A 19943-nucleotide genomic window follows, 5' to 3' on the forward strand; every position below is an offset into this window, starting at 1 on the left:
TTTGTCCATACAACAGAATGCTCTCTAGCCATAAAAAGGAGCAGACTACTCATGTATGCAACAACATGCATGAAGCTTAAACCCTTGTGCTGAGTAAAAGAAGCTCGTATTGTGCAATTCCACCTCCATGAAGTTCTAGAAAAAGCAAAACAGATCAGTGATTGCCTGGGGCTAGGGTTGGGGAGGGTTGCCAGCAAAAGAGCAGGTTGGGGACATTCTAGGGGGACAGATGATGGGGGGTGTTGCATGCATTTGTCAAAACTCATCAAACTGTGTGCCTAAAATGGGTACATTTTACCGTATGTCAGTTATACCTCAATACAGTTTGATTTAGAAGAAAAGAAAGGTAGGAGCCAGAGGAGGTGGGTGGGCCGGTGGCTACCAGGTGGGTGTGGAGGTTTCAGCAGCATCAGGAGGCAAGGAGACAAGCCTCCCAAGGGGTACTCAGAGTTTGAGGGGCAGGGACCTAGGTCAGCTCCAAGGAGTCCCACCTTCCAGGGGCAGCAAGAGGATGGGGACCAAGAGGAAATGTCCCAAAAGGATGGAGGAGAACCAGGGAGTTGTGATACCGCGGATGCTAGGGAGAAGGAGCTCATAGTCGGGGTGGGGTGGTTAGAAGAGGCCAGAGGAGCAGTGCAAGGTCTGGGCAAGAGGAGAAACCAACCCTGAGGACCCCTGCTGTGGCTTCCCTATGGACGCTTGCCTCCACAACCTCCCTTTGACAATCTCTGTTAGGCTGGCCCAGATTCTAGCCGGCATCTAAGGGGCTGAGCGGCATTGAGTGAGCCCTGGGACACTGACAGACCCAGGGTGGGGGACTGGACTGAACTCTGCAAGCAGAGGTGTCATCCCTGCAACCTTGGGACACTGAATGGCTAAGGAGACCCATTGGAGTCTGTGCCAACCCCCTTGAGGGCCTGGGCTGGCCTCCAGGATGGACACAGGCCCCCTCCACACTCCATAGAACTGCTAAATTTAGCCAGGCAGAGGAGGCTGTCCTGGGGCTGAGGGCTTGGCAGCACTGCCTTGTCTCCCTACAAGGTCTGGCCCAATACTGGAGCTGGCCACTCGGCCTTTGGGCTTATAAGGCAGATCTGGCAGCTCTCAAGGGCTGGATTCTTGGGGTGGGCTCTGGCCCAATCTCTCAGACTTTGGGGAGCCTCCTTTCCAGCCACTAGACATGGGAGCTACTTGGGCAAGGCACACAATTTCTAGAGCTTCAGTTTCCCTATCTGTAAAATGGGGGTTCCAGTACCTGCCTCATGAGGCTGTTTAAAAAAGAAATCTGCTGAATGTGAAAGTACTGTGTCCCCTGTAAACTCTGACCCCTGCCCTGCCCGTCTCTGCCCCCCCCCCAAAATGCCTAGAACAATCACAGGTGTCTGTTCCTGGGGATGCTGTAGTTGGGGCAAGGTGGGAAAGCATAGGCCTAGATGGAAAGATGCATTTTAGAACCAGTGAAAGAGGCATTGGTCCTATCAGCTGTCTGTCTTACTTTGGCAAAATTATTAGCAAAAAAGATTTGTAATGGGGAAGATAAATGTAATTGCTTTTATTTCTTTTTATTTTGGGCATGCTTTGGATATGACAACCCCAAATGAGATAGTCCCCCATGACAGTCTGTTTTCTAAGTGTCAGGGTCAGAACTGAGGCTGTAACAGGAGCACAGGTGCGTGCTTGGAAGCAAGGGTGTCTGAGTAGCTAAGGAGACCCATCGGAGCCTTGTGCCGAACCCCTTGAGGACCTGGGCTGGCCCTCAGGATAGGCAGAGGCCCCCTCTGCACGCCACTGGCTGCTAAATTTAGTCAGGCAAAGGACATCATCTGTCCATTAGTCCCTCTGTCTGTCAGCAAGCCTGGCTCCTTGGAGATGGGGAGAGGGAGTGAAGGAGGAGGTAGTGGAGGTCGTGGTGATGATAGGAAAAGGGCAGGTGCACATTAGAGACTGCCTGACTTCCTCCCCCCTCCTTCCTCCTCCCTCCCCACTTCCCCTGGTGCCTGCTACCCTCCTGAATGTCCGGGGATCATGGGTGGAGTGGGGCACAAACACGGCTCCGGTAGAGTGTCAGCATCCACCCCCACTCTTGACTGCAAGCAGTTCATGTGCTGGGACCTGCTATTCCAAGAACCATGGGGTCACCTGGAAAGGGAATAGGCCCTTTTGTCTGGGATCAAGACCAGGCCAAGGGGACATGATACCCAGAGGTCTGGCTCCCAGCATCTCTGGATTTTTTCCTTAGAAAAGCCCAAGACATGGTTCCGGCTGCCCCTCTGGAAGGTAGTGTTGGACAGACAGTTGGGCCTGAGATCAGTGAGATGATCTGTTTGAGAGGGGACAACTGGCCTAAGGTGCTGGAAGGGGCCATGGGCCTGCCCTCCGTGGGGGCCCTCACCGCCCAGAAAGCAGCTCTACTCAGACAGGCAGCTGGGATTTCTAGCCCTGGAGCCTGGCTCCCTGCCTAGAGCAATTGCCCAGCTAAAGGCCTGCCAGGAAGAAGACTCCTATCAGCCTTCAGAGCGAGGCACCTTGGACTGCAGGGGAGTTCCCCACACCCCGGGGGGGAAACCCAGCCTCCGTCTCCCATCTCCAGAGGAAGCCCCAAGGACACCCGGCCTGGGTTGAGGGCCAACCAGGGAGGCCTTCCTGCTTCAAGCTGAGACCTCCAGTACAGCCCAGGGTGAGCTTGGGCAATTCATTTCTCCTCTCTGAGTTCATTTCTTCATCCGCAAAACAAGGCATTGGGTCAGGGGAGGCCTCCAGCTCTAGGGCCCCAGAAGCAAACATGAAACCTCTGCCCCACCCCCAGTCCCCTGGGACCCTTGCATTCATGCCCTGGGGTGCAGTTGAAGACAGGGGCTGCAGAGGGTCTGTACCTTAAGATCAACAGTGGCCTCAGGTTTTTGTCTTCAGTGTTGTTGGGACCCATGCCCCTAGGGCCTCTACCTATGAGGGAAATCCCATTATCATCCCCATTTCACAGATGAGGATGCAAGCTCAGGCTGGTGAGGAAAATCACCCAAAGCCCTCACAGGCAGCTAGTAACAGAGCCAAGGATATTAACTGAGGCTATCTGATGTCGGGCTTTCCCAGCTTTGTCTCAGGAGCCCATGGGCAGTGTGCCATAGATGGGACCCTTGAATCTTCCGGGCACTTGCGTCCCTCCCTCTGCTTGTTTTGGGAGGTGGACGTGTGGCTGGGACTGAACAAACGATGGGAGAGGAGAGGTGAGCTATGGAGATGCCAGCCCAGTGCAAACGTTGACTGGGCACAGGCCAGGCTTGGACTCAGAGGAACAGGTGGATGGAAGCTGGTCTATAAGGACAGAAGTGGGGGTCCTGCTGCAGGCTCTGGGAGCATCAGATAGCTGATACCTCCGGAAATGGCCCTGCTTCTGCTTCTGCTCTCCTGGCCACAACCCCCACCCCACCCCGGGACTGAGCTCCACACCTGGGGGCACAGGTAGAGTGGGGAGGATCTTTGGATATGGGAATGGGTCCATGGTTTGGGGAAGGCTTCAGCCTGAGGCCACTCCACCCAAGCCCTGGCCCTGTTCTGTTCCGCTAGGTTCGTGGGGGGGCTGAAAGCTTTATCTTTGCCTTATGACGGGTGGCCCGTGGTTTCCTGCCAACAGCTCCTGTTTCCGGAGGCTCAGCAGGGCCCAGGCGGAGCCAGAAGGAGCTGTGGGGCTGAGCCTGGGTGGCCCCACCAGCCCCGCCCCCATCTATCTTTGGGAATTTTTTTGTCCACAGGCGCGGCTGGCCCACAGTCCATTGCCTGCCAGGGGCCAAGAGCTGCTCTGACTACCCGAGGACTCTATTTTTCAACCCAAGTGCCTTCAACTGATCCCTGACTCCTGACCTCTGGCCCCAGCTGCCCTGCCCTGCCCTGCCCTGCCCTTCCTAAGGGGCCAGGAAGCCCCTAGAAACTCCACTGTAGACGTGGGCATTGACACCTGGCTCACCTCAAGAGCAAAGTCTGTGCAAGGGGCTCGGTTCTCAGGCGCCAGCCTGGCCCACCATGGCACAGCGGCTCCAGGATGAACTGGCTGCTTTCTTCTTTGAATATGACACTCCCCGAATGGTGCTCGTACGCAACAAGAAGGTGGGCGTCGTCTTCCGCCTGATCCAGCTTGTGGTTCTTGTCTACGTCATTGGGTGAGTCTGGGCCCCCTACCTGCCACCCTCTTGCACCAGCTTTCAACCTGGGCCTTTCCTCCAGGCTCTGGGATGCCCCCATGACCCCAAAGAGCCCCCTTTTTCTCCATCGGTTGTCACCCTCCCTGACAAACTGTAGTGCTATTCAGAAGGTATGGAAGCCTGCTAACTCATTGTCAAGATAGGGACATTGAGGTAGAGGGGAAGTCCTGCCCTGGGTCATGTGGTGAACAAGAGGCAAAGACGTTGGGTTCTAAGGAACTGACTCACTGTTAATGGTCTCTCAAGTGGTGAGTGGTGCTGGAGGCCAGGGCCCCAGCAAACCACAACCAAAGTCCTTCTACTTCCGACCTCCTAGCCAAGCCAGGCCACTACTAAGAGACCGAGGCCACGCCCCATTTTACAAGCCAAAGAGGGACAGGCCCTGTTCCCACCTGCCCTGCCTAAATTAGAGGCATCCTGAGATATTTGAAACCCCCAGAGCAAAGAAACTTTCAAATTCAGAACACCTGGGACCTTAGTGATGGCATGTCGGGTGGCATGGAGGTGAGTTCAGGTCCCAGGGATGACTGCTCCTTTCTCGGCATCTTGACACCTGTCCCACTGCCCCAGGAGTGCAGAGGCAGAGTAAGGCGGTACTCCCCTGAAGTCTTGCTGTCCTGGGAGCCAAGACAGGCCTGGCAGTGGCTTACACATATGCTTGTGTGAGCACTGCATGTGCTGTGTGTGCATGTGTGTCGTACCTAGAGCTCTGTGTGGATGCACGTGTTCTGTGTCTGGGCATGTGCCTACTGGGGGTGGCTGCTGGCTGTGTCCCTGTGGCTGGGGATCCACATGTGCATGTCGGGTGACTGAGGTGGCTGGCCACCTGATGTGTGTGCCCCAGGGGGATGTGGGGGGTAATCATATCCACTCAGAGTGATACTGCAGAAGGCTCTTGGAGGCCCCAGGTCCAATGAAGGAGTTTCAGCTCTTGCTGAGGGGGCTTGGGGATGCCTGGCAGAATCACTTTGCTGTGTGATTCTGAGGGCCCTGCCCCTCTGGTCTCCATGTCCCCGTTTTTGCTGAGGGACCAAACCAGGACTGCTGACTAGAGCCCAGGGTGGGCTGACTAGGAGACCAAACAGTGACCATATCGCTCTGGTCCCTCCAGGGCCTCTGATATCCAAAACAGCCTTCCCCCTACTCCATCTGGGGGAAGGTGGAGTCAAAGGTGGAGGTCAGATCGAGTCAAAGTGGAGTCAGGTGGAGTCGAAGCCAGGACCTAGCCCTGTGACACCTTTCGGCCTCTGCCTCCCTCCTGTTCACAGACCAATTTGACATCTGCAAATGTCATTTGAGCTTGTGAGGAAAACTGAGTAGTGGAGTTTCCAGGTCACATAGCAAGTCCCAGCTAGAGCGGAGGTCTCTTGACCCCCAGGCCTCAGCACTGCCTTCTCCTTTCCCACCTCACAAGGGCTCTGAGAACGTTGTAATGGGGCCCTGATGCTGGGATGCCAGGTACAGGTTGGGCCTAAAAGCTCACCATTAGCTGCACTCCTGACCTTCCAGGGAACAGAGAGATTGCCTGCCCAGGCCCAGCCCATCCTTCACCAGAAGAGGCTGGGAGAATGTTGTCCTCACTGTGGCCCCTACTGCTCCTTATTTCTGCTTTCAGGTCAGCAGTGGGAGCAGCACCAGGGCCCTCCTGTGTGTTGGTCACAGACTGTCAGAGGGAAAGCGACACTCCTCCCACCCCACTCCCAGCTGTACCATATGCTCCAAGCCAACATCCAGTCCTGAACACAGACCTCCAGTAACAGAGACTTGCCTACCTCCCCCCTTGCTTTCCTCCCTCCTAAGGACAGCCTACTCAGTTTCCAAACACATGTGGCCTCCTCAGTGTTGGTGAGGCTCAGAGACACTGGATGATTTAGTCTGGATCTCACAACCGGAAAGAAGCTGAACCAGATTTGAATCCAGCTGCATGGCTCCAAAGTTGGCCTTGATAACCTGGAAAGGAAACATCCTCAGAGAGGGGCACTGACTTGCCCAAGTCATATAGCAGAGAGAGGAAGGCAGTGTCCCCCACGACCCCACCCTCAAGCCCAGACCTCCTGTTCTGACTGCAACTCCTGCTGTCTCCAGCACCCTCATCTGGCCACTGGCCACTGCCCACTGCTTTGCTGACCGCTCAGGTGCAGACAGAAACTGGTCTGGGCTTGGTCTTACTCTCTCAGGTTTTAGTTTCCCAACTGTTCCACGGAGCGAGGGTGGGGGGATCCCTGTAAAGATGTTGTACGCAGGCTCGTTTCTGAGGAGGGACGCCTTTCTTGAATTAGCCCTCTTCCCAAGGCCCCTGTCTGTCTGAATGTCTGGTCCTATGGGTGCTGCAGGGTACAAAGGGGAACATGGGAGAAGAGCCAGACTCCCGCATTCCAGAGACAGAGGCACAAACAAGATGGGGGATGGGCAGACACAAAGACAGAACCAGACAGAGGGACGTTGGAGCACAACCACTCAGATGAAGAGAGAGGTCCTGAGGCTGAGAGCTGGTGAATTACTAAGACAGAGGCAGAGAGGCTGAGATGTTGAGAACCCAAACAGACTGAGAAGGCAAACTGAGGTTGTGTTCTCTATCAGTCACACTCTTCTGAGAAGTCCATGGCAAATGGAGGGAGCAAGTGGGTCTGAGGCCCTGGTGGGCTGAGCTAAGATCTCACTCTTTTTGTCTCAAATTAAAATGGTTAATTTGCAGTTAGAACTGTCTCCTGGGAGGTGATGAGCTCGCTGTAATTCAGGACACAGGCAGTGGGCTGTCATCCGTGACCTAGCAGGTCCAAACAAGGAGTGTACTGGGGTATGTCCTTGCCTGGAGGCTTTGGTTTGGAGAAGACAGAGGTCTGGCCACGGTACACAGGAGGGTCCCAGTGAAATCTGTGAATGCTGCTTGGTAAGTGGAGCCTGGGAAGGCTTCCTGGAAGAGGTGCCGGAGTGGTGGAACCAGCCTTGAGCAAAAACACCTGGGGCTGTAAGCCCGGCAAGCCTGCTCTTGGCTTTCTTTTTGCACCGCCCCCCCCCCCCCCCCCCCCCCCCCCGCCGTCATCTACCTCACACAGAGCTCTTGAGAAGTTCACTTGCTTCTGAGATTTTCAAATGGATCCTGGAACATACCAGTCAGGGATGAGAACAGACACAAATTATTGCTGGGGAAAATGCATCCAGGGACATTTCTACAGCATCTTTCTCTGTGCCTATTCCTGTGCTGGGAGCCATGGGACAGAGGTGGGGTACAGGGTGAGCAAAGGAAAAGTAAGGAGTGGAGGATGAGTGAACCAGGACTCTTTTGATTCCTAGAGAAGAGTGGGGCTATTGAGTGGTTTATGTAACTGGGAAAAAAAAAAAAATCAATGCAGGCTTCATGGAAGCTGGATCCCCCATGAGGAGGGCACGGGACGAACAAGTTCTACAGGGAAATGGGGAGTTCACGTTGGTCCCATTTGGGTTCTCCAGAGAAGCTAGCCAGGATTTTCTCCTCTTCCCAGCTCTGCTATCCTCTGGGCTTCATTCTTAGGCAGAGTCTCTCTGTCCTCATAGTGGCAGAACGGCCACCAGCAGCTCCAGCCTGACATCTCACCAGCTTAGCCATCGCTAGGGCTGTCTCCTTTCCCAGAGTTCCAGCAAAAGTCCCAGATCCAACTCTTACTGGCAGGGGTCACGTCAAGTGCCTACCACAAAGCCAACTGTTGTGGCCAAGGAAATGAAAAACCCTGGTTGGTAGAGTCTCGTTGTGTGCCTACCTGGTCCAAGCACTCCTGCTGGAAAGCAGAGTGTGATCAAAGAAAGGCCCTGGAGCAGGAAAGAAACAGCAAAAGAGTCACTAAGGTTAGGCTGTGGAGCATGAAAGGACCTAGGGGAAAGGAGGTGGAGGGGTGAACACAGCCACTGATTCAGGCCTCTGAATGCCAGGCTGGGGCAACATGGGCTTTCTCCTATAGGTCGTGGGGAGCCATAGAAGGATGTCTAGCAGGGGAAGGCCCAGGGCAGGCAGGGGATGGGGTGAGGGTGGAGGCCAGAGGCAGGGCACTGTGAAGAGGTAGCAGTGATAAGAACAGAGGAGGAGGCCATGCCAAGGCAGAAGCAGTGAGCATGGAAGACAGGAGTAGTCACCCTGGCGGGCCCCGCACCAGGGAGATGTGTGTGGAGGGGGTGCCCACTGCTTGGTTTTTGCCCATTATCGTTGCGGCAGGCCTTGGGCCCAGCACAGCCCAAGTTTTTGACTTCTCAAGAGCAGTGAGAAATTGAAATTTTTAAGCAAAGGAACCTCTGGGTATTTCGAGGTTGGTGACTCATTAAAAAAATTTTTAAACACAAATCGTCAGCCTAACTTATCTGCAGACAACATGTAGCTTAACCTCCAAACACTCAGCGTGGGCCCCAGCTCTAAACTCAGTCCCTCCCGGGCTTGGAGTCTGGTCTTGCCCTCCCTGAGGCTGCTGTGCTCTATAGCATCTGCCTGGCCTGCTCAACTCCTGCCCATGGTTGTACCTTGTGCCCCCACCAGCCACAACATACCGTGCCATCCCCATGCCGGAGTTCCTCTGGTGTCCGTCCCGGCTCCTCTCACGTCTCGGCCTCCCCCAGCAAAACCCCTTTGGGTCCTTAGAGGAATGCCAGGAGGACAGAGGGGCCCAAAGGATGTGGGGATAACAGAGAATGAGGGTGTGAAGGTGATGCCCGGGCTTTGAGGAGGATGGGGTGGGTATGGTGCCACCCTCTAAGGCGAGGGCACCAAAGGGGCAAGTTCTGTGGGGGACATGAGGCGTTCAGGTTGGTCCCACTGAATTTTTGTTTTGAGATCTTAGTCAAATGCCATAACATTCACCCTTTGAGAATGTACAATTCAGTGGTTTTTCGTATGACCACAAAGTTGTGCCACCATCACCACTATCTAGTCTACAACATGTTCACTACTCCAGAAAGAAACTCTGTACTCCTGAGCAATAACTCCCCATTCTTTCTCTCTACAGCCTACTTTGCCTACTCTGGACATTTCATAGAAATAAAATCATATGCGGCCTTTTGTGCCTGGCTTCTTTCACTTAGCATAATATTTGTAAGGTTCATCTATGTTGGTTATAACATGGATCAGCAGTTCATTCCTTTTTATGGCTAAATACTACTATTTCACTGTATGGATATGTCACATTTGATTTATCCATTCATGGTTGATAGTCATTTGGGTTGTTTCCACTTTTGCTTCTTATGTATAATGTTGCTGTGAACACTTGTATACAAGCTTTTGTGAGGGCATATTTTCAGTTCTGTTGGGTATATAACTAGGAGTGGAATTGCTGGGTCAAGTGGTAATTCCGTATTTAACTCTTTGAGGAATTGCCAGGTTGTTTTGCAAGGGTTTGGGTTGAGTTTGAGGTACCTGTGTAATGTCTGGGACGAGGGACCAGGGGAGGGAGAAGGAATGGGTGTCACAAAGCGCTGGGTCTTATAGACATGTATGTAAGATTCTTGAGTGCAGAATTTTGGTTGGCTTTGTTCACTCCTATATTTTTAGTGCCTAGAACACTGCTTGGCACATAATAAGGGCTCAATCAATAAATGTTTGTTGAATCGCTAAATGAATGTGGGGAATTAGATCTCCAGGGAGAGTACAGAAGTGGGGATAAAAATCTGGGGACATGATGTATCTGTGACAGCTTACATGAGGTTCTGCTTGGGCTGGGAATAGAAGCCAGGGCGATGGGGGCAGGTGGACATATAAAGAGGAATTACTAACTCAAGACAGTGAAAATCAGAGGATTATTTATTATGTGCCTACTGCATGCTAATTTCCTTAATGAGAATGCATGGGGAATCCCCTAGTCACCTAGACCTGCTTTCTTCCTGGGGCCCAGCCCACAGTTCAGCACCGGGGTGGGGTATTTGCTCCTATTTGTTGAATGGACAGCAGTGTTTTTGAGGTAAGTGCCATTACATATGTTTTACTGAGAAAGCCAGCACTCCGAGATGAGGCTAAAGTCTCACAGCTGGTGAGTGGCTGTGCTGATACCTGAATCCTGGCTTCTGTTACCCTTTGGGGGCCATACTCTTGGCCACTCCACTATGTGGAGGAGTTCAGAACATGGAGCAGCTCCCCATCATCCCCAAAAGCTCCTCTGAGCTTGGGCATGGAGTCAGGATCCTCCCCGGAGGAAGGAGGCTGAGGAGGGCAGGGGTAGGTGATGCTCCCAGTCTCCCTGATAAGGCTGGGAGCCCGAGGACTGGAGCTTTTGTCATGCCCCGCCTGGTGCCATCTGGGACCTGCAGGGGGCAGCAGTGACCATGCTTAGGCTTGGGCGGGGGCTCCTCCTGGGCCAGGCTGGGGGAGGGGCCTGGAGAAGATGAAGTGGGGACCATAGGAGGGGAGAGGAACATCTGGGTGGGCTGACTTCCTGGGGCCTGGGATAGGGAGACAGCCCCCAGAGAGCTAGCACTGACTCTGGGACAGATGCACAGAGAATTGCGGCGAGTCCTGAGCTCTGGAATACAGGAGAGGGGCTTTGAGCTCTGCTTGGGCAGTCAGACAGAGCCACAGGTGAGCTCACAGATTTCCCCCAGAGATACACAGCTACACACTCTGATGGGTACCACAAGCGGACACATACACTCAAACACAGGTTACACTGAATCTCCATGCATTCTTTCCTGAAGGAAAAGGACTATATCCAGGACTCTCAGTTGTAAGCAAGAGGAACCAAACCCAAACTGGCTTAAATAAAGAAAGGGGGGGGGGGAAGGGGCGGGGGGAAGAAAGGGAATTTATTAGCTCATGTAACAGAAAAGTCCAGAAGTAGATTTTTTTTAACATGCTTCAGGCATGGCTAGATCCAGGTGCTCAACCATTGTCAGGAGGCTGCCCTCTTCTATCTCCTGACCTAACTTTCCTCTAAGTTGGCTTCATTCTCAGACTTACTCTCTGTGAGGTAGCAAGATGACTAACCATAGTTTTGGTCTTATAGCTACCTTCCTTAGCTACCTAACAGAAGGGATGTCTCTTTCCCAGTAATTCCCAGAAAAATCCTAGCCTCCTTGCTGAAACTCCCCAGGCTGTGTGTCCATCTTTAGACCTATCACTGTTGCTAGGGCAATGGAACATTGATTAGCAAGCCTTGGTCATGTGACCCACCCTCCCTACACCCAAGGCCTGAGTCACTCCACAAAGGCCTCAACGGGGGCCACATAATACAAGCCCTTCAGAGGGCCACTTGCCCCCTCTGTTTCCCTTCCAGTCCCCTTGCCAGGAGCTCCCAGCATGGCTGAGATAATCATAGCTAATATCTCTGTAGTGCTTACTGCATGCCAGTCCCCCTTCTACGTGATTTACATGCAGTAAGTCACAGCAAGTACGATTAGTACTATTATTGTTAGTCTCATTTTACAGATGAGGAAACTGAGGCAGAGAGGATTGAATAGCTTATCCCAAATCACACAACCCATGAGTAGTGTAGCTGGGATTCCAATCCATCCTCTTGGGCACCAAAGGCCAGGTTCCCAGCCATCATGTTCTGCTAGTTGTCAGTGGAAGAACCTCAGGAAGGAAGGAGCACTCTGAGCATGAGGATTATGGTCCAAGAAGCTTGGCCTCTAGGCCCCAGCAAATCCTGCTTTTGGAAAAAGATCTGAAAGAGTCCTTCAGTGGATCTCCTCTCTGGGAATTAGTATTTTCCTAGTAAAAAGAAGGGTGGGACTTCAGGTACAGGCCAGCTCCAGGAAGCAGGTGAGGCTCTCCTGCCCCCGCCCAAGATGTAGCATTAGGAGCAGAGTGATGCATCCGGAGAGGGGAAGGGAAAGTATTTGACATGTCTGGCTGGTGCCAGAAAGGGCAGCAGCCGACATAGCCTCATGCCATCTTTGAATGACCTGGCCCAGCTCTGACTCCTTTAACCCCCAAAACACCCCACAGGTGGGTGTTTGTCTACGAGAAGGGCTATCAGACCTCAGGTGGCCTCATCAGCAGCGTGTCTGTGAAACTCAAGGGTCTGGCCGTGACGAAGCTCCCAGGCCTGGGCCCCCAGGTCTGGGATGTAGCTGACTACGTCTTCCCAGCCCAGGTGAGCTGACTCAGGGGTACACCTTCCATCCTGGCTCAGAGTGGGGGCTGGGCTCTGTCTCCCTATTGGACTGGTCCAGCTCCTATCTCCCTCTGGGCTTCAGCTTCCCTAACTGTGAATGAGGGGCAAAAACAGGTTGTAATATCATCCCATTCTGACATCGTGGGGTATGGAGGCTGCTGGGTGTCACGTGGATTCTGGGAGATCGTTGGGGTAGTGCTTGTGTTCTCGGGGCTGTTCTCCCAACTCAGAACCCTGCCCTGCCCTCCCCTACTCCTCATCTCCAGGGGGACAGCTCCTTTGTGATCATGACCAATTTCATTGTGACCCCCCACCAGGCTCAAGGCTACTGTGCAGAGGTGAGGACTGCTACCCATCCCCTCTCCCCACTTCCTGGATCCACAGGGGAAAAGAAATGGAAGAGGAAGTCCCCTTGGGCATTGAAGATAGGCTTCCTCAGGGGGAAGCAATGGGGGAATTTCACGCACAGATTCACACAAAGTAACAGTCTGCTCTTGGCTGTGCTGAGGTTTCCCTCCCAGCTGTGTGTCAAGCAAGATGCTGAGCTTCGGTGCTCACCTAATCCCCAAGTCCTAACGTCTCTGCTCCCTGCCTGGTGACCCTGGCAAGAGCACAGCTGGGCATGAGCCCAGAGGGGTCCTGGGAGGGGACTGGGGGAAGGAAGCTGTAAGCAAAGGTCACCCCAAAGCTGTCTAAGACTGCCTCACGACTTCTCTAGGGTCCTGGGGGTGGGAGGGGCTCTCCTTAGGACACTACCCAAGGGGCCTGGAATCAGCTGCTCTCCCTTCCCCCAGCACCCAGAAGGGGGTACATGCTCAGATGACAGTGGCTGCACTCCAGGGAAGGCAGAAAGGAAGGCTCAAGGTAAGGCCGGCCTCCTCCCATTCCCCTGCACAGCCCTAGTTCAGCTCCAGGCTTTCTCCACCAGGAAGTCCTTCCTGCCATCCTAGCCTTGGCCTGCCCTGTCCCAGACCCAGCCACATTTCTGTCTTCAGGCTTCTGCTCTTGGGTGTCCCATCACTGGGGGCTCTTGGGGATGTGGGGCCTCCTCTCTATCCCCAGCTTGGAGTGGGCACCCACGGGCTCCTCCCTTGCTCCAGGCATCCGCACAGGCAAGTGTGTGGCCTTCAACGACACTGTGCAGACGTGTGAGATCTTTGGCTGGTGTCCTGTGGAGGTGGATGACAATGTCCCACGGTAATGCTTTATCCACCCAGGGAGCCGGGAGTAGGTTCCCCAGCCCAGACAAAGGGGCATCTGGATCCATGTTCTGGAAAGGATTTGTCCTCCCTTCTTCCAACCCCACCCTTACCCCACCTGTATGCCCCAAGCCAATGATCCTCCAGCCCCTGGTTAAGGGGCCCGAGAGTCCATCATTACAGCACACCCATCCCACTCCCCCCACCCCCCGCATGCCAGGGCCACAGGAAGATCCCATAGGTTCTCACACCCCGACACCCATGACAAAAGCTGCTGGGCACATGGGGGACTCCTGAGGAGGGGATGGTAAGTGAGTACAGTCTCCTCCAGTCCTGCCCTTCTCCAAGAGGCCGAGAACTTCACTCTCTTCATCAAGAACAGCATCAGCTTTCCACGCTTCAAGGTCAACAGGTTTGTGGGAAAAGGGGGCAGAAATGCAGGACCCCCCCACCCCACCCCAAGGCTACTCCAGCTGGTCTCAACTGTCTCTGTCACCTTCCATTCCTGCTGATTTCACTTTGAAGGCAGAATCCTGAGCTGGGCTCCTGGGGTGGGCTGCCTTTAGTCTCCAAGGGCTGTGGAAGGGGGGTTTATGGAGCTTCTGAGGGATCCCCAGAGCTTTGGGGTGTGGTGGGCACCCTCCCAGCTGGCATTCTGCTGCCCCCCGTGCCCTCCACCCCCATGTAGGCGCAACCTGGTGGAAGAGGTGGATGCGGCCTACATGAGGACCTGCCTCTATCACAAGATCTTGCACCCGCTGTGCCCTGTGTTCAAGCTGGGCTATGTGGTCCAAGAGTCAGGACAGAATTTTAGCACCCTGGCTGAGAAGGTATGGTGCCAGGCAAATGAGGAGGCCTGGGTCCTGGAACCAGCAGGTCAAAGAAGGCTTTTCAGTCCCAGATAACGCCCCCCTCAAGCCTCTCTGGTATGGGCTGAGTATATCTATGGATTTATTCCCTAATGCTGAGGGCTTCTGAAGCTCAGGCCTGAGTCCTCAGCAGGGCCTGGTATGGACCTGACACAGAGGAGGTGCCCAGAATGAATGGACATGGGCAGACATTTTCACCTGGATGTTTGCTGAGGTCACACTGTTTTTTTGTTTGTTTGTTTTTTGTTTTTTTTTTTTTAAAGATTTTATTTATTTATTTGACAGAGAGACGCAGCCAGAGAGGGAACACAAGCAGGGGGAGTGGGGGAGGGAGAAGCAGGCTTCCCGCTGAGCAGGGAGCCCGATGCGGGGCTCGATCCCAGGACCCTGGGATCATGACCTGAGCCGAAGGCAGACGCTTAACGACTGAGCCACCCAGGCGCCCCAAGGTCACACTGTTTTTTAAATATTGGATAAAAGCAGCTTGAATTCCATGCCATATGGCCCTGAAAAGTCCTGTGCCCTGCTCAGGAATCCTGAGAATTCCAGAATCTGGGATTTGTACACTCACCTGGGGTTCTGAGAGAAGCAGTACCTTGTAAGGAGCACAGACCTGTCTGTCTGGGTTCAAATCCCGGCTCTGCCCCTAATGAGCAATGCGGCCTCACACTAGTCCCTTACCTTGGGTGTGTCTGCCCCTAATGAGCAATGAGGCCTCACACTAGTCCCTTACCTTGGGTGTGTCTGCCCCTAATGAGCAATGCGGCCTCACACTAGTCCCTTACCTATACAGTGGGGACAGTAATAGTACCAGGCTCGCGGGGTTGTCCTGAAGATCAAGTGAGTTCATGCACCGGATGGCACTTCAGTACTGCCTGGCGTGCAGTGACCCTGTGACCATGTTCCCACATGATCATTATCTCCTACAGTTGCCTGTTTAGGGATGGAAATCAGCTTCTTCTCTGTGATATCACACATACACACAAAACTTGCTCACGACACATTTATCTAGAACAGGGATCAGCAAGTTTTAAAGTTTATCTTTAAAGGGCCGGAGATTAAGTATTTTCATCTTTGCAGGCCATATGGACTCTGTTCCAACCATTCAAGTCAGCTGCTATAGGGAAAAGCAGCCACAGAAAATACGAAACCAAGTTCGGCCCTTGGGCCTCAGTTTGCCAAACCCTGGAGGGGGGTTGCTCTGTAGCAACACACACAACCAGAAAGCTGAATGTTAGACTTCCCTGTTCCTAAAACCTCCCTGCCACCTGCACTAGGAACTTTCACCCTCACCATCATCCACAGACACTTGCATACCTACCTCCTGCCTAGTTGCCCAGCTCCACACATGCTCTGACCACTTCCCAACTCTCCTGTTGCTCAGCCTACCCCCACCTGTCCTGGTCCTCACCTGTTCAGAGGAGCTTCACTTTCTCAAGTTTTCTCTTCCTAGCCCAGGTCTTTACAGACTCACTCTTTAATGCAACACTATTTCCTTGCCTTCCACACTGTGACTTTCACTAGGAACTCAGGAGTCAGTGATAAATGAGACAGACAGCCCCACCCTCACGGAGTTTATAGTCTTAGAGGAGATGGGTTAGTAATCACACAAAATAAATAGACGATTTCAAAGTGACAAATGTTCCAGGAGAAAACAGCGACTAACAGGCACATGTTTTTAGTCTGGAGGTGGTCATTAGGGAAGGCCTCTCAGAGAAAGTGACCAAAGGATAAGAAAGAGCCAGCCTTGTGGAACTGGGGGAGCTGTATGTGCAAAGGCCCTGAGGTAGAAAGAACTTGATGTATTCTAGAAACCATCAGAAAGTTGGAGTGTGATGGGTGGGAGGTGGGGCCAGAGAGGGTGACAGGACCCCACCCTGCAGCAGCTTCTCAATGTCTCTTCTCAAACAAAAAAATGCTCCCCCCCCCTTCAAGGGCTGGCACCAGGGTAAGACAGGAGTTTCTTGATCCTGAAGCCCTGGGTTTTAAACACCTGTGTCCCTGCAGGGCGGGGTGGTCGGCATCACCATCGACTGGAACTGTGACCTGGACTGGCATGTGCGGCACTGCAAACCCATCTACGAGTTCCATGGACTGTATGGGGAGAAAAACCTGTCTCCAGGCTTCAATTTCAGGTGCCTGCCAGGACCCCACCAGTGCACCCTTCCTTGGGCTCCCGGAACCCCTTGAGGGGTTTTCTACTCCCAGAACCTCTTGGGGCCAAGTAAGTGTCCCCAGGAAGAAAGCAGAAGGAAGCTGGGCAGCTCCCATTCTCCTGGGTCTGGCCAAGCAGGGAGCCCTCAGGGAACAAGACCTTGGCAGCCTGAGCCCCCACCCTTTGAGGGCCACCTGGCCAGGACTGGCGGGGGAAATCCCTGACATCAGGAGTTAGGGTGAGGATTGAAGACAGCATTCCTGGAAGGGGGCCTGGGGTGCTGGGGGCATGGGACCGTCCTCATGGACCTCTGAGGCCTCCTGCTGAACTCCAAGAACACTGGACCCAGAACTGTTCTCCATCACCCTTTTCTGCAACCTCACCCTTTCCCCAAGGTTTGCCAGACACTTTGTGGAAAACGGGACCAACCACCGCCACCTCTTTAAGGTGTTTGGGATTCGCTTTGACATTCTGGTGGATGGCAAGGTGAGTGTCCAGTGTGAAGGACAGCCAGACACATTCTTAGTTCCTGTGAGTGCTTGTTGGGTGTCCATGGTTATAGACCACAGGAAGTTGACTAGGCTTCATTCTGCAGTTTTACTGCTAGTAACAGATGGGCCTGGGTACCCAGTGAGGGCAGGTCTTTCCAGCAGGTACCTTGCCTCCTCCACTACCTCCCTGCGTCCAGGGAAGCAGAGCCAAGGTCAAAACCCAGGGCTTCTAACCAGCAGCTGGGTCCCCGTGTAGAGCTACAGCTGTAAGGAGCAGGCTGTGGGGCCAGCTAATGGTGGGGGTAGAGGGGAGAAAGGGGGAGCTCCTTGCCCCGGGTCTAGCCCAGGGGTTTCTGAGGAAGGCCTTTTCCACCTGGCTCCTTCTGACTGTTAATCCTTCTCTTCCTGGGCCCTGCCACCAGGCTGGGAAGTTTGACATCATTCCCACAATGACGACCATTGGCTCTGGGATTGGCATCTTTGGGGTGGTAAGTGCTAGGGTCATGGGGTCACTGTAATAAGGTCAGTCCCTCCCCTTCCACATCTCAGTGGCAGCCATAGTCTCTTACCCCATCCTTACTGAGCCCACCCCACCACCCCAGACCCACAGTATGTCTAAAGAAACTGAGGCCCAGGGTTGGGGCAGGACAGAGGTGGGATGGGGTGGTCTTGATCTCCTGAGGGACCTGCAATGCCTCATCCCCCGCTTCCAGAACCTGAAATCTAGGTAGAGCAGGTTTGAGCCAAGCCCCCCAGCCAGAAAGGACTGATGTGGGATGTGGACGGTTCTGTCCCTGCCCCCAGATCCCCATGTTCTCTCTGCCCCTTCCCTGCCCTCAGGCCACGGTTCTCTGTGACCTGTTGCTGCTCCACATCCTGCCCAAAAGGCACTACTACAAGCAGAAGAAGTTCAAGTACGCGGAGCGCATGGGGCCAGGGGCGGTAAGAGAACTCCCCGAGTGTGGGCCTTTTGGAGGCCTTAGGCCTGCATGTCTGTGTTGGGGGGCCAGCTGCTTCCCTGCAGCTGACTTTTTATCCCCCTGCCCTGCTTACACAGGGTGAGCGTGACCCCGCAGCCACCAGCTCCACCCTGAGCCTGCAGGAGAACATGAAGGCATCCTGACCCTCAGCCCCTGCCTCCTGACTGGACACAGCATGAGGCTTCAGGCAGGGGCCCTGCTGGGGGCCCAGGACAGAACGGTCTCCGCAGGAGCTCTCCACGCTCTTAGCCAGGCAGACACTAGGCCTCGGCAGCCCAGAGGGGACACTGGGAGAGACCTGAGCAAGTCTGGGCTCCGGCCCCAACTCCACAACCCCCAGAGGGAGCTTCGCACCAGCCTCAGCCACTCCTGGTCTAGAGGGGCTGGGGCTGGGCAGGGCTCCTCTCACACCCCTCCGTCAGAGCTGTGTGCTTCTCTCTGGGCCCTCATGCACCGCACTGCCTCGTGTCTCCAGATTCATGCTTTCCCATATGGCAGACACTAGCCACGATGACCACTTAAATTTATATTAATTTAAACTGAATAAAATAAAAAAAATCAGTTCCTAAAACTAGCCACATTACAACTGCTAAATAGATACATGTGCCTAATGGCTGCCATATTGGACCACATGGACTATTGCAGAAAGTTCTACTGGACAGCTCTGCTTGAGCCCTGTTTCTTACTGGCCCCAGATTTTCCTAGGGAGCTTATCAACAGTGCAGGCACCCAGGTCTACCTCAGATCTCCTGAACTAGAATCTCTAGGGCTGGCCACAGATATGCAAGGATGGCAAACTCCCCAGGCCATTTCAAAGACTAAAGTTTAGGAACCATTCCCGATTGGGTATCAGATTTAGCCTGGGCCTGCCTGACCTGGCTGATGCAGGTTTTGAGTAGGTGTGTGGTATACCTACAAGTCACATGGTCTCACGTACACACCCCCATGTACATGAACACACTCATCGGCATGCACACCCCCCTCCCATCCACACTCTGGTTTGGAACAGCTTGGGCCCTGCAAACACAACCATCTGAATGTACCTCTGCCCTCAAGTACAGACACATGGTCCATGCCACAATACCTCCATGGAGATATGCTTCTCCCTAAGTGTGTCAGGCCAGGAAAGTCCCTTCAAGCCATGAATCCTCACTCAGCTACCTTGGGTTGGGTTGGAGCCCTGGCCAAATCCCGGGCTCCCTGCTTGTGGCCCAGCCTCAGCACCTAAGGCCTGCCCAATTCTGTCTGAACACAAGGTCTGGGGAAAGGGAGTGGTAGAGTACAATAAAAGGAGGACAAACTTCTGCCTTCTGTACTTTTTCCCACTTTTCCCCTCTGAAACTAGGTGTCCCCATCTGTGGAATGCGGGGCTGAGCTGAGAGATCTTTGAGGTCCTCTGGATCTCTTGGTAGACAGTGGTGAGTCGCCACTTAGGCCCTGAGCCCAGCAGGGTCAGTGCTGGAGATCAGCTCACCTCTGTCCATGGGCCACTGTACCCAAACATTGGAGCTCTTTCTGGTCCTCCATGTACCCCTCCCACAGCTTTGAGAGGCCTGGCACTCAGACAGCAGACACTCTCTGGAGCGGCCTCAGGAAAGCAGGAATAAGAATGGGGCTGGCTGCTCCAGGAGAGAGACCTGAGGGAATCTCAACGAGGGGAGGAAGGTCTTGAATGGAGATAGTGTGGAAGGATTTTCCAGGGGCCCTGCGGTGGGCAAGACCTGCAGTCTGGACCTATGGCCAGGCAGGGTCTCTGGGAACACCCCCATCACCACACTCTATCTAGACCAGTGCTGTCCAATAGCAATGATGGAAACATTCTCTATCTGTGCTTCCCAAAATAGTATTCACTAACCACACGTGGCCACTAAATACTTAAAATGTGTCTAGTGTAACCAAATAACTGAATTTTTAATCTTATTTACTTTTAATTAATTTAAATCACCACGCGCGGCTAGTGGCAGTAAGAAACGATACTGGACAGCAC

The 19943-nt window shown here is 53.7% G+C and overlaps 2 protein-coding genes across 8 annotated transcripts in view; both read left to right on the forward strand.

The window, feature by feature from the left end:
- The window catches only part of ATP2A3 (ATPase sarcoplasmic/endoplasmic reticulum Ca2+ transporting 3), a 49687-nt gene extending 45804 nt beyond the window's left edge, over positions 1-3883 (forward strand). For all 6 annotated transcript variants that reach the window (XM_073890216.1, XM_025851335.2, XM_073890219.1 and 3 more), the window contains one exon: positions 3750-3883. In XM_073890216.1, coding sequence (XP_073746317.1) covers positions 3750-3850 — 101 coding nt within the window. In that variant the 3' untranslated portion in view covers positions 3851-3883. The remainder of the gene's footprint in view (positions 1-3749) is intronic.
- Positions 3884-4017: 134 nt separating this feature from the next.
- On the forward strand, positions 4018-19260 carry P2RX1 (purinergic receptor P2X 1). 2 transcript variants are annotated; one of them, XM_025851342.2, is made up of 12 exons: positions 4018-4154; positions 12094-12241; positions 12529-12600; positions 13057-13126; positions 13363-13459; positions 13793-13873; positions 14150-14291; positions 16338-16465; positions 16881-16971; positions 17399-17464; positions 17817-17918; positions 18034-19260. In XM_025851342.2, exons 1-12 carry the CDS (start codon positions 4018-4020, stop codon positions 18097-18099), a joined length of 1200 nt encoding a protein of 399 aa, XP_025707127.1. In that variant the 3' UTR covers positions 18100-19260. The 2 variants fall into 2 exon arrangements, with proteins under 2 accessions (XP_025707127.1, XP_073746324.1); XM_073890223.1 differs by having other exon boundaries at positions 12580-12600.
- The last annotated feature ends 683 nt before the right edge of the window (positions 19261-19943 follow it).

Source organism: Callorhinus ursinus, unplaced genomic scaffold (genome assembly GCF_003265705.2).
Source record: "Callorhinus ursinus isolate GAN/ISIS: 27379988/994484 unplaced genomic scaffold, GSC_fseal_2.0 scaffold133, whole genome shotgun sequence".
In the NCBI taxonomy this organism is placed as follows: Eukaryota; Metazoa; Chordata; class Mammalia; order Carnivora; family Otariidae; genus Callorhinus; species Callorhinus ursinus.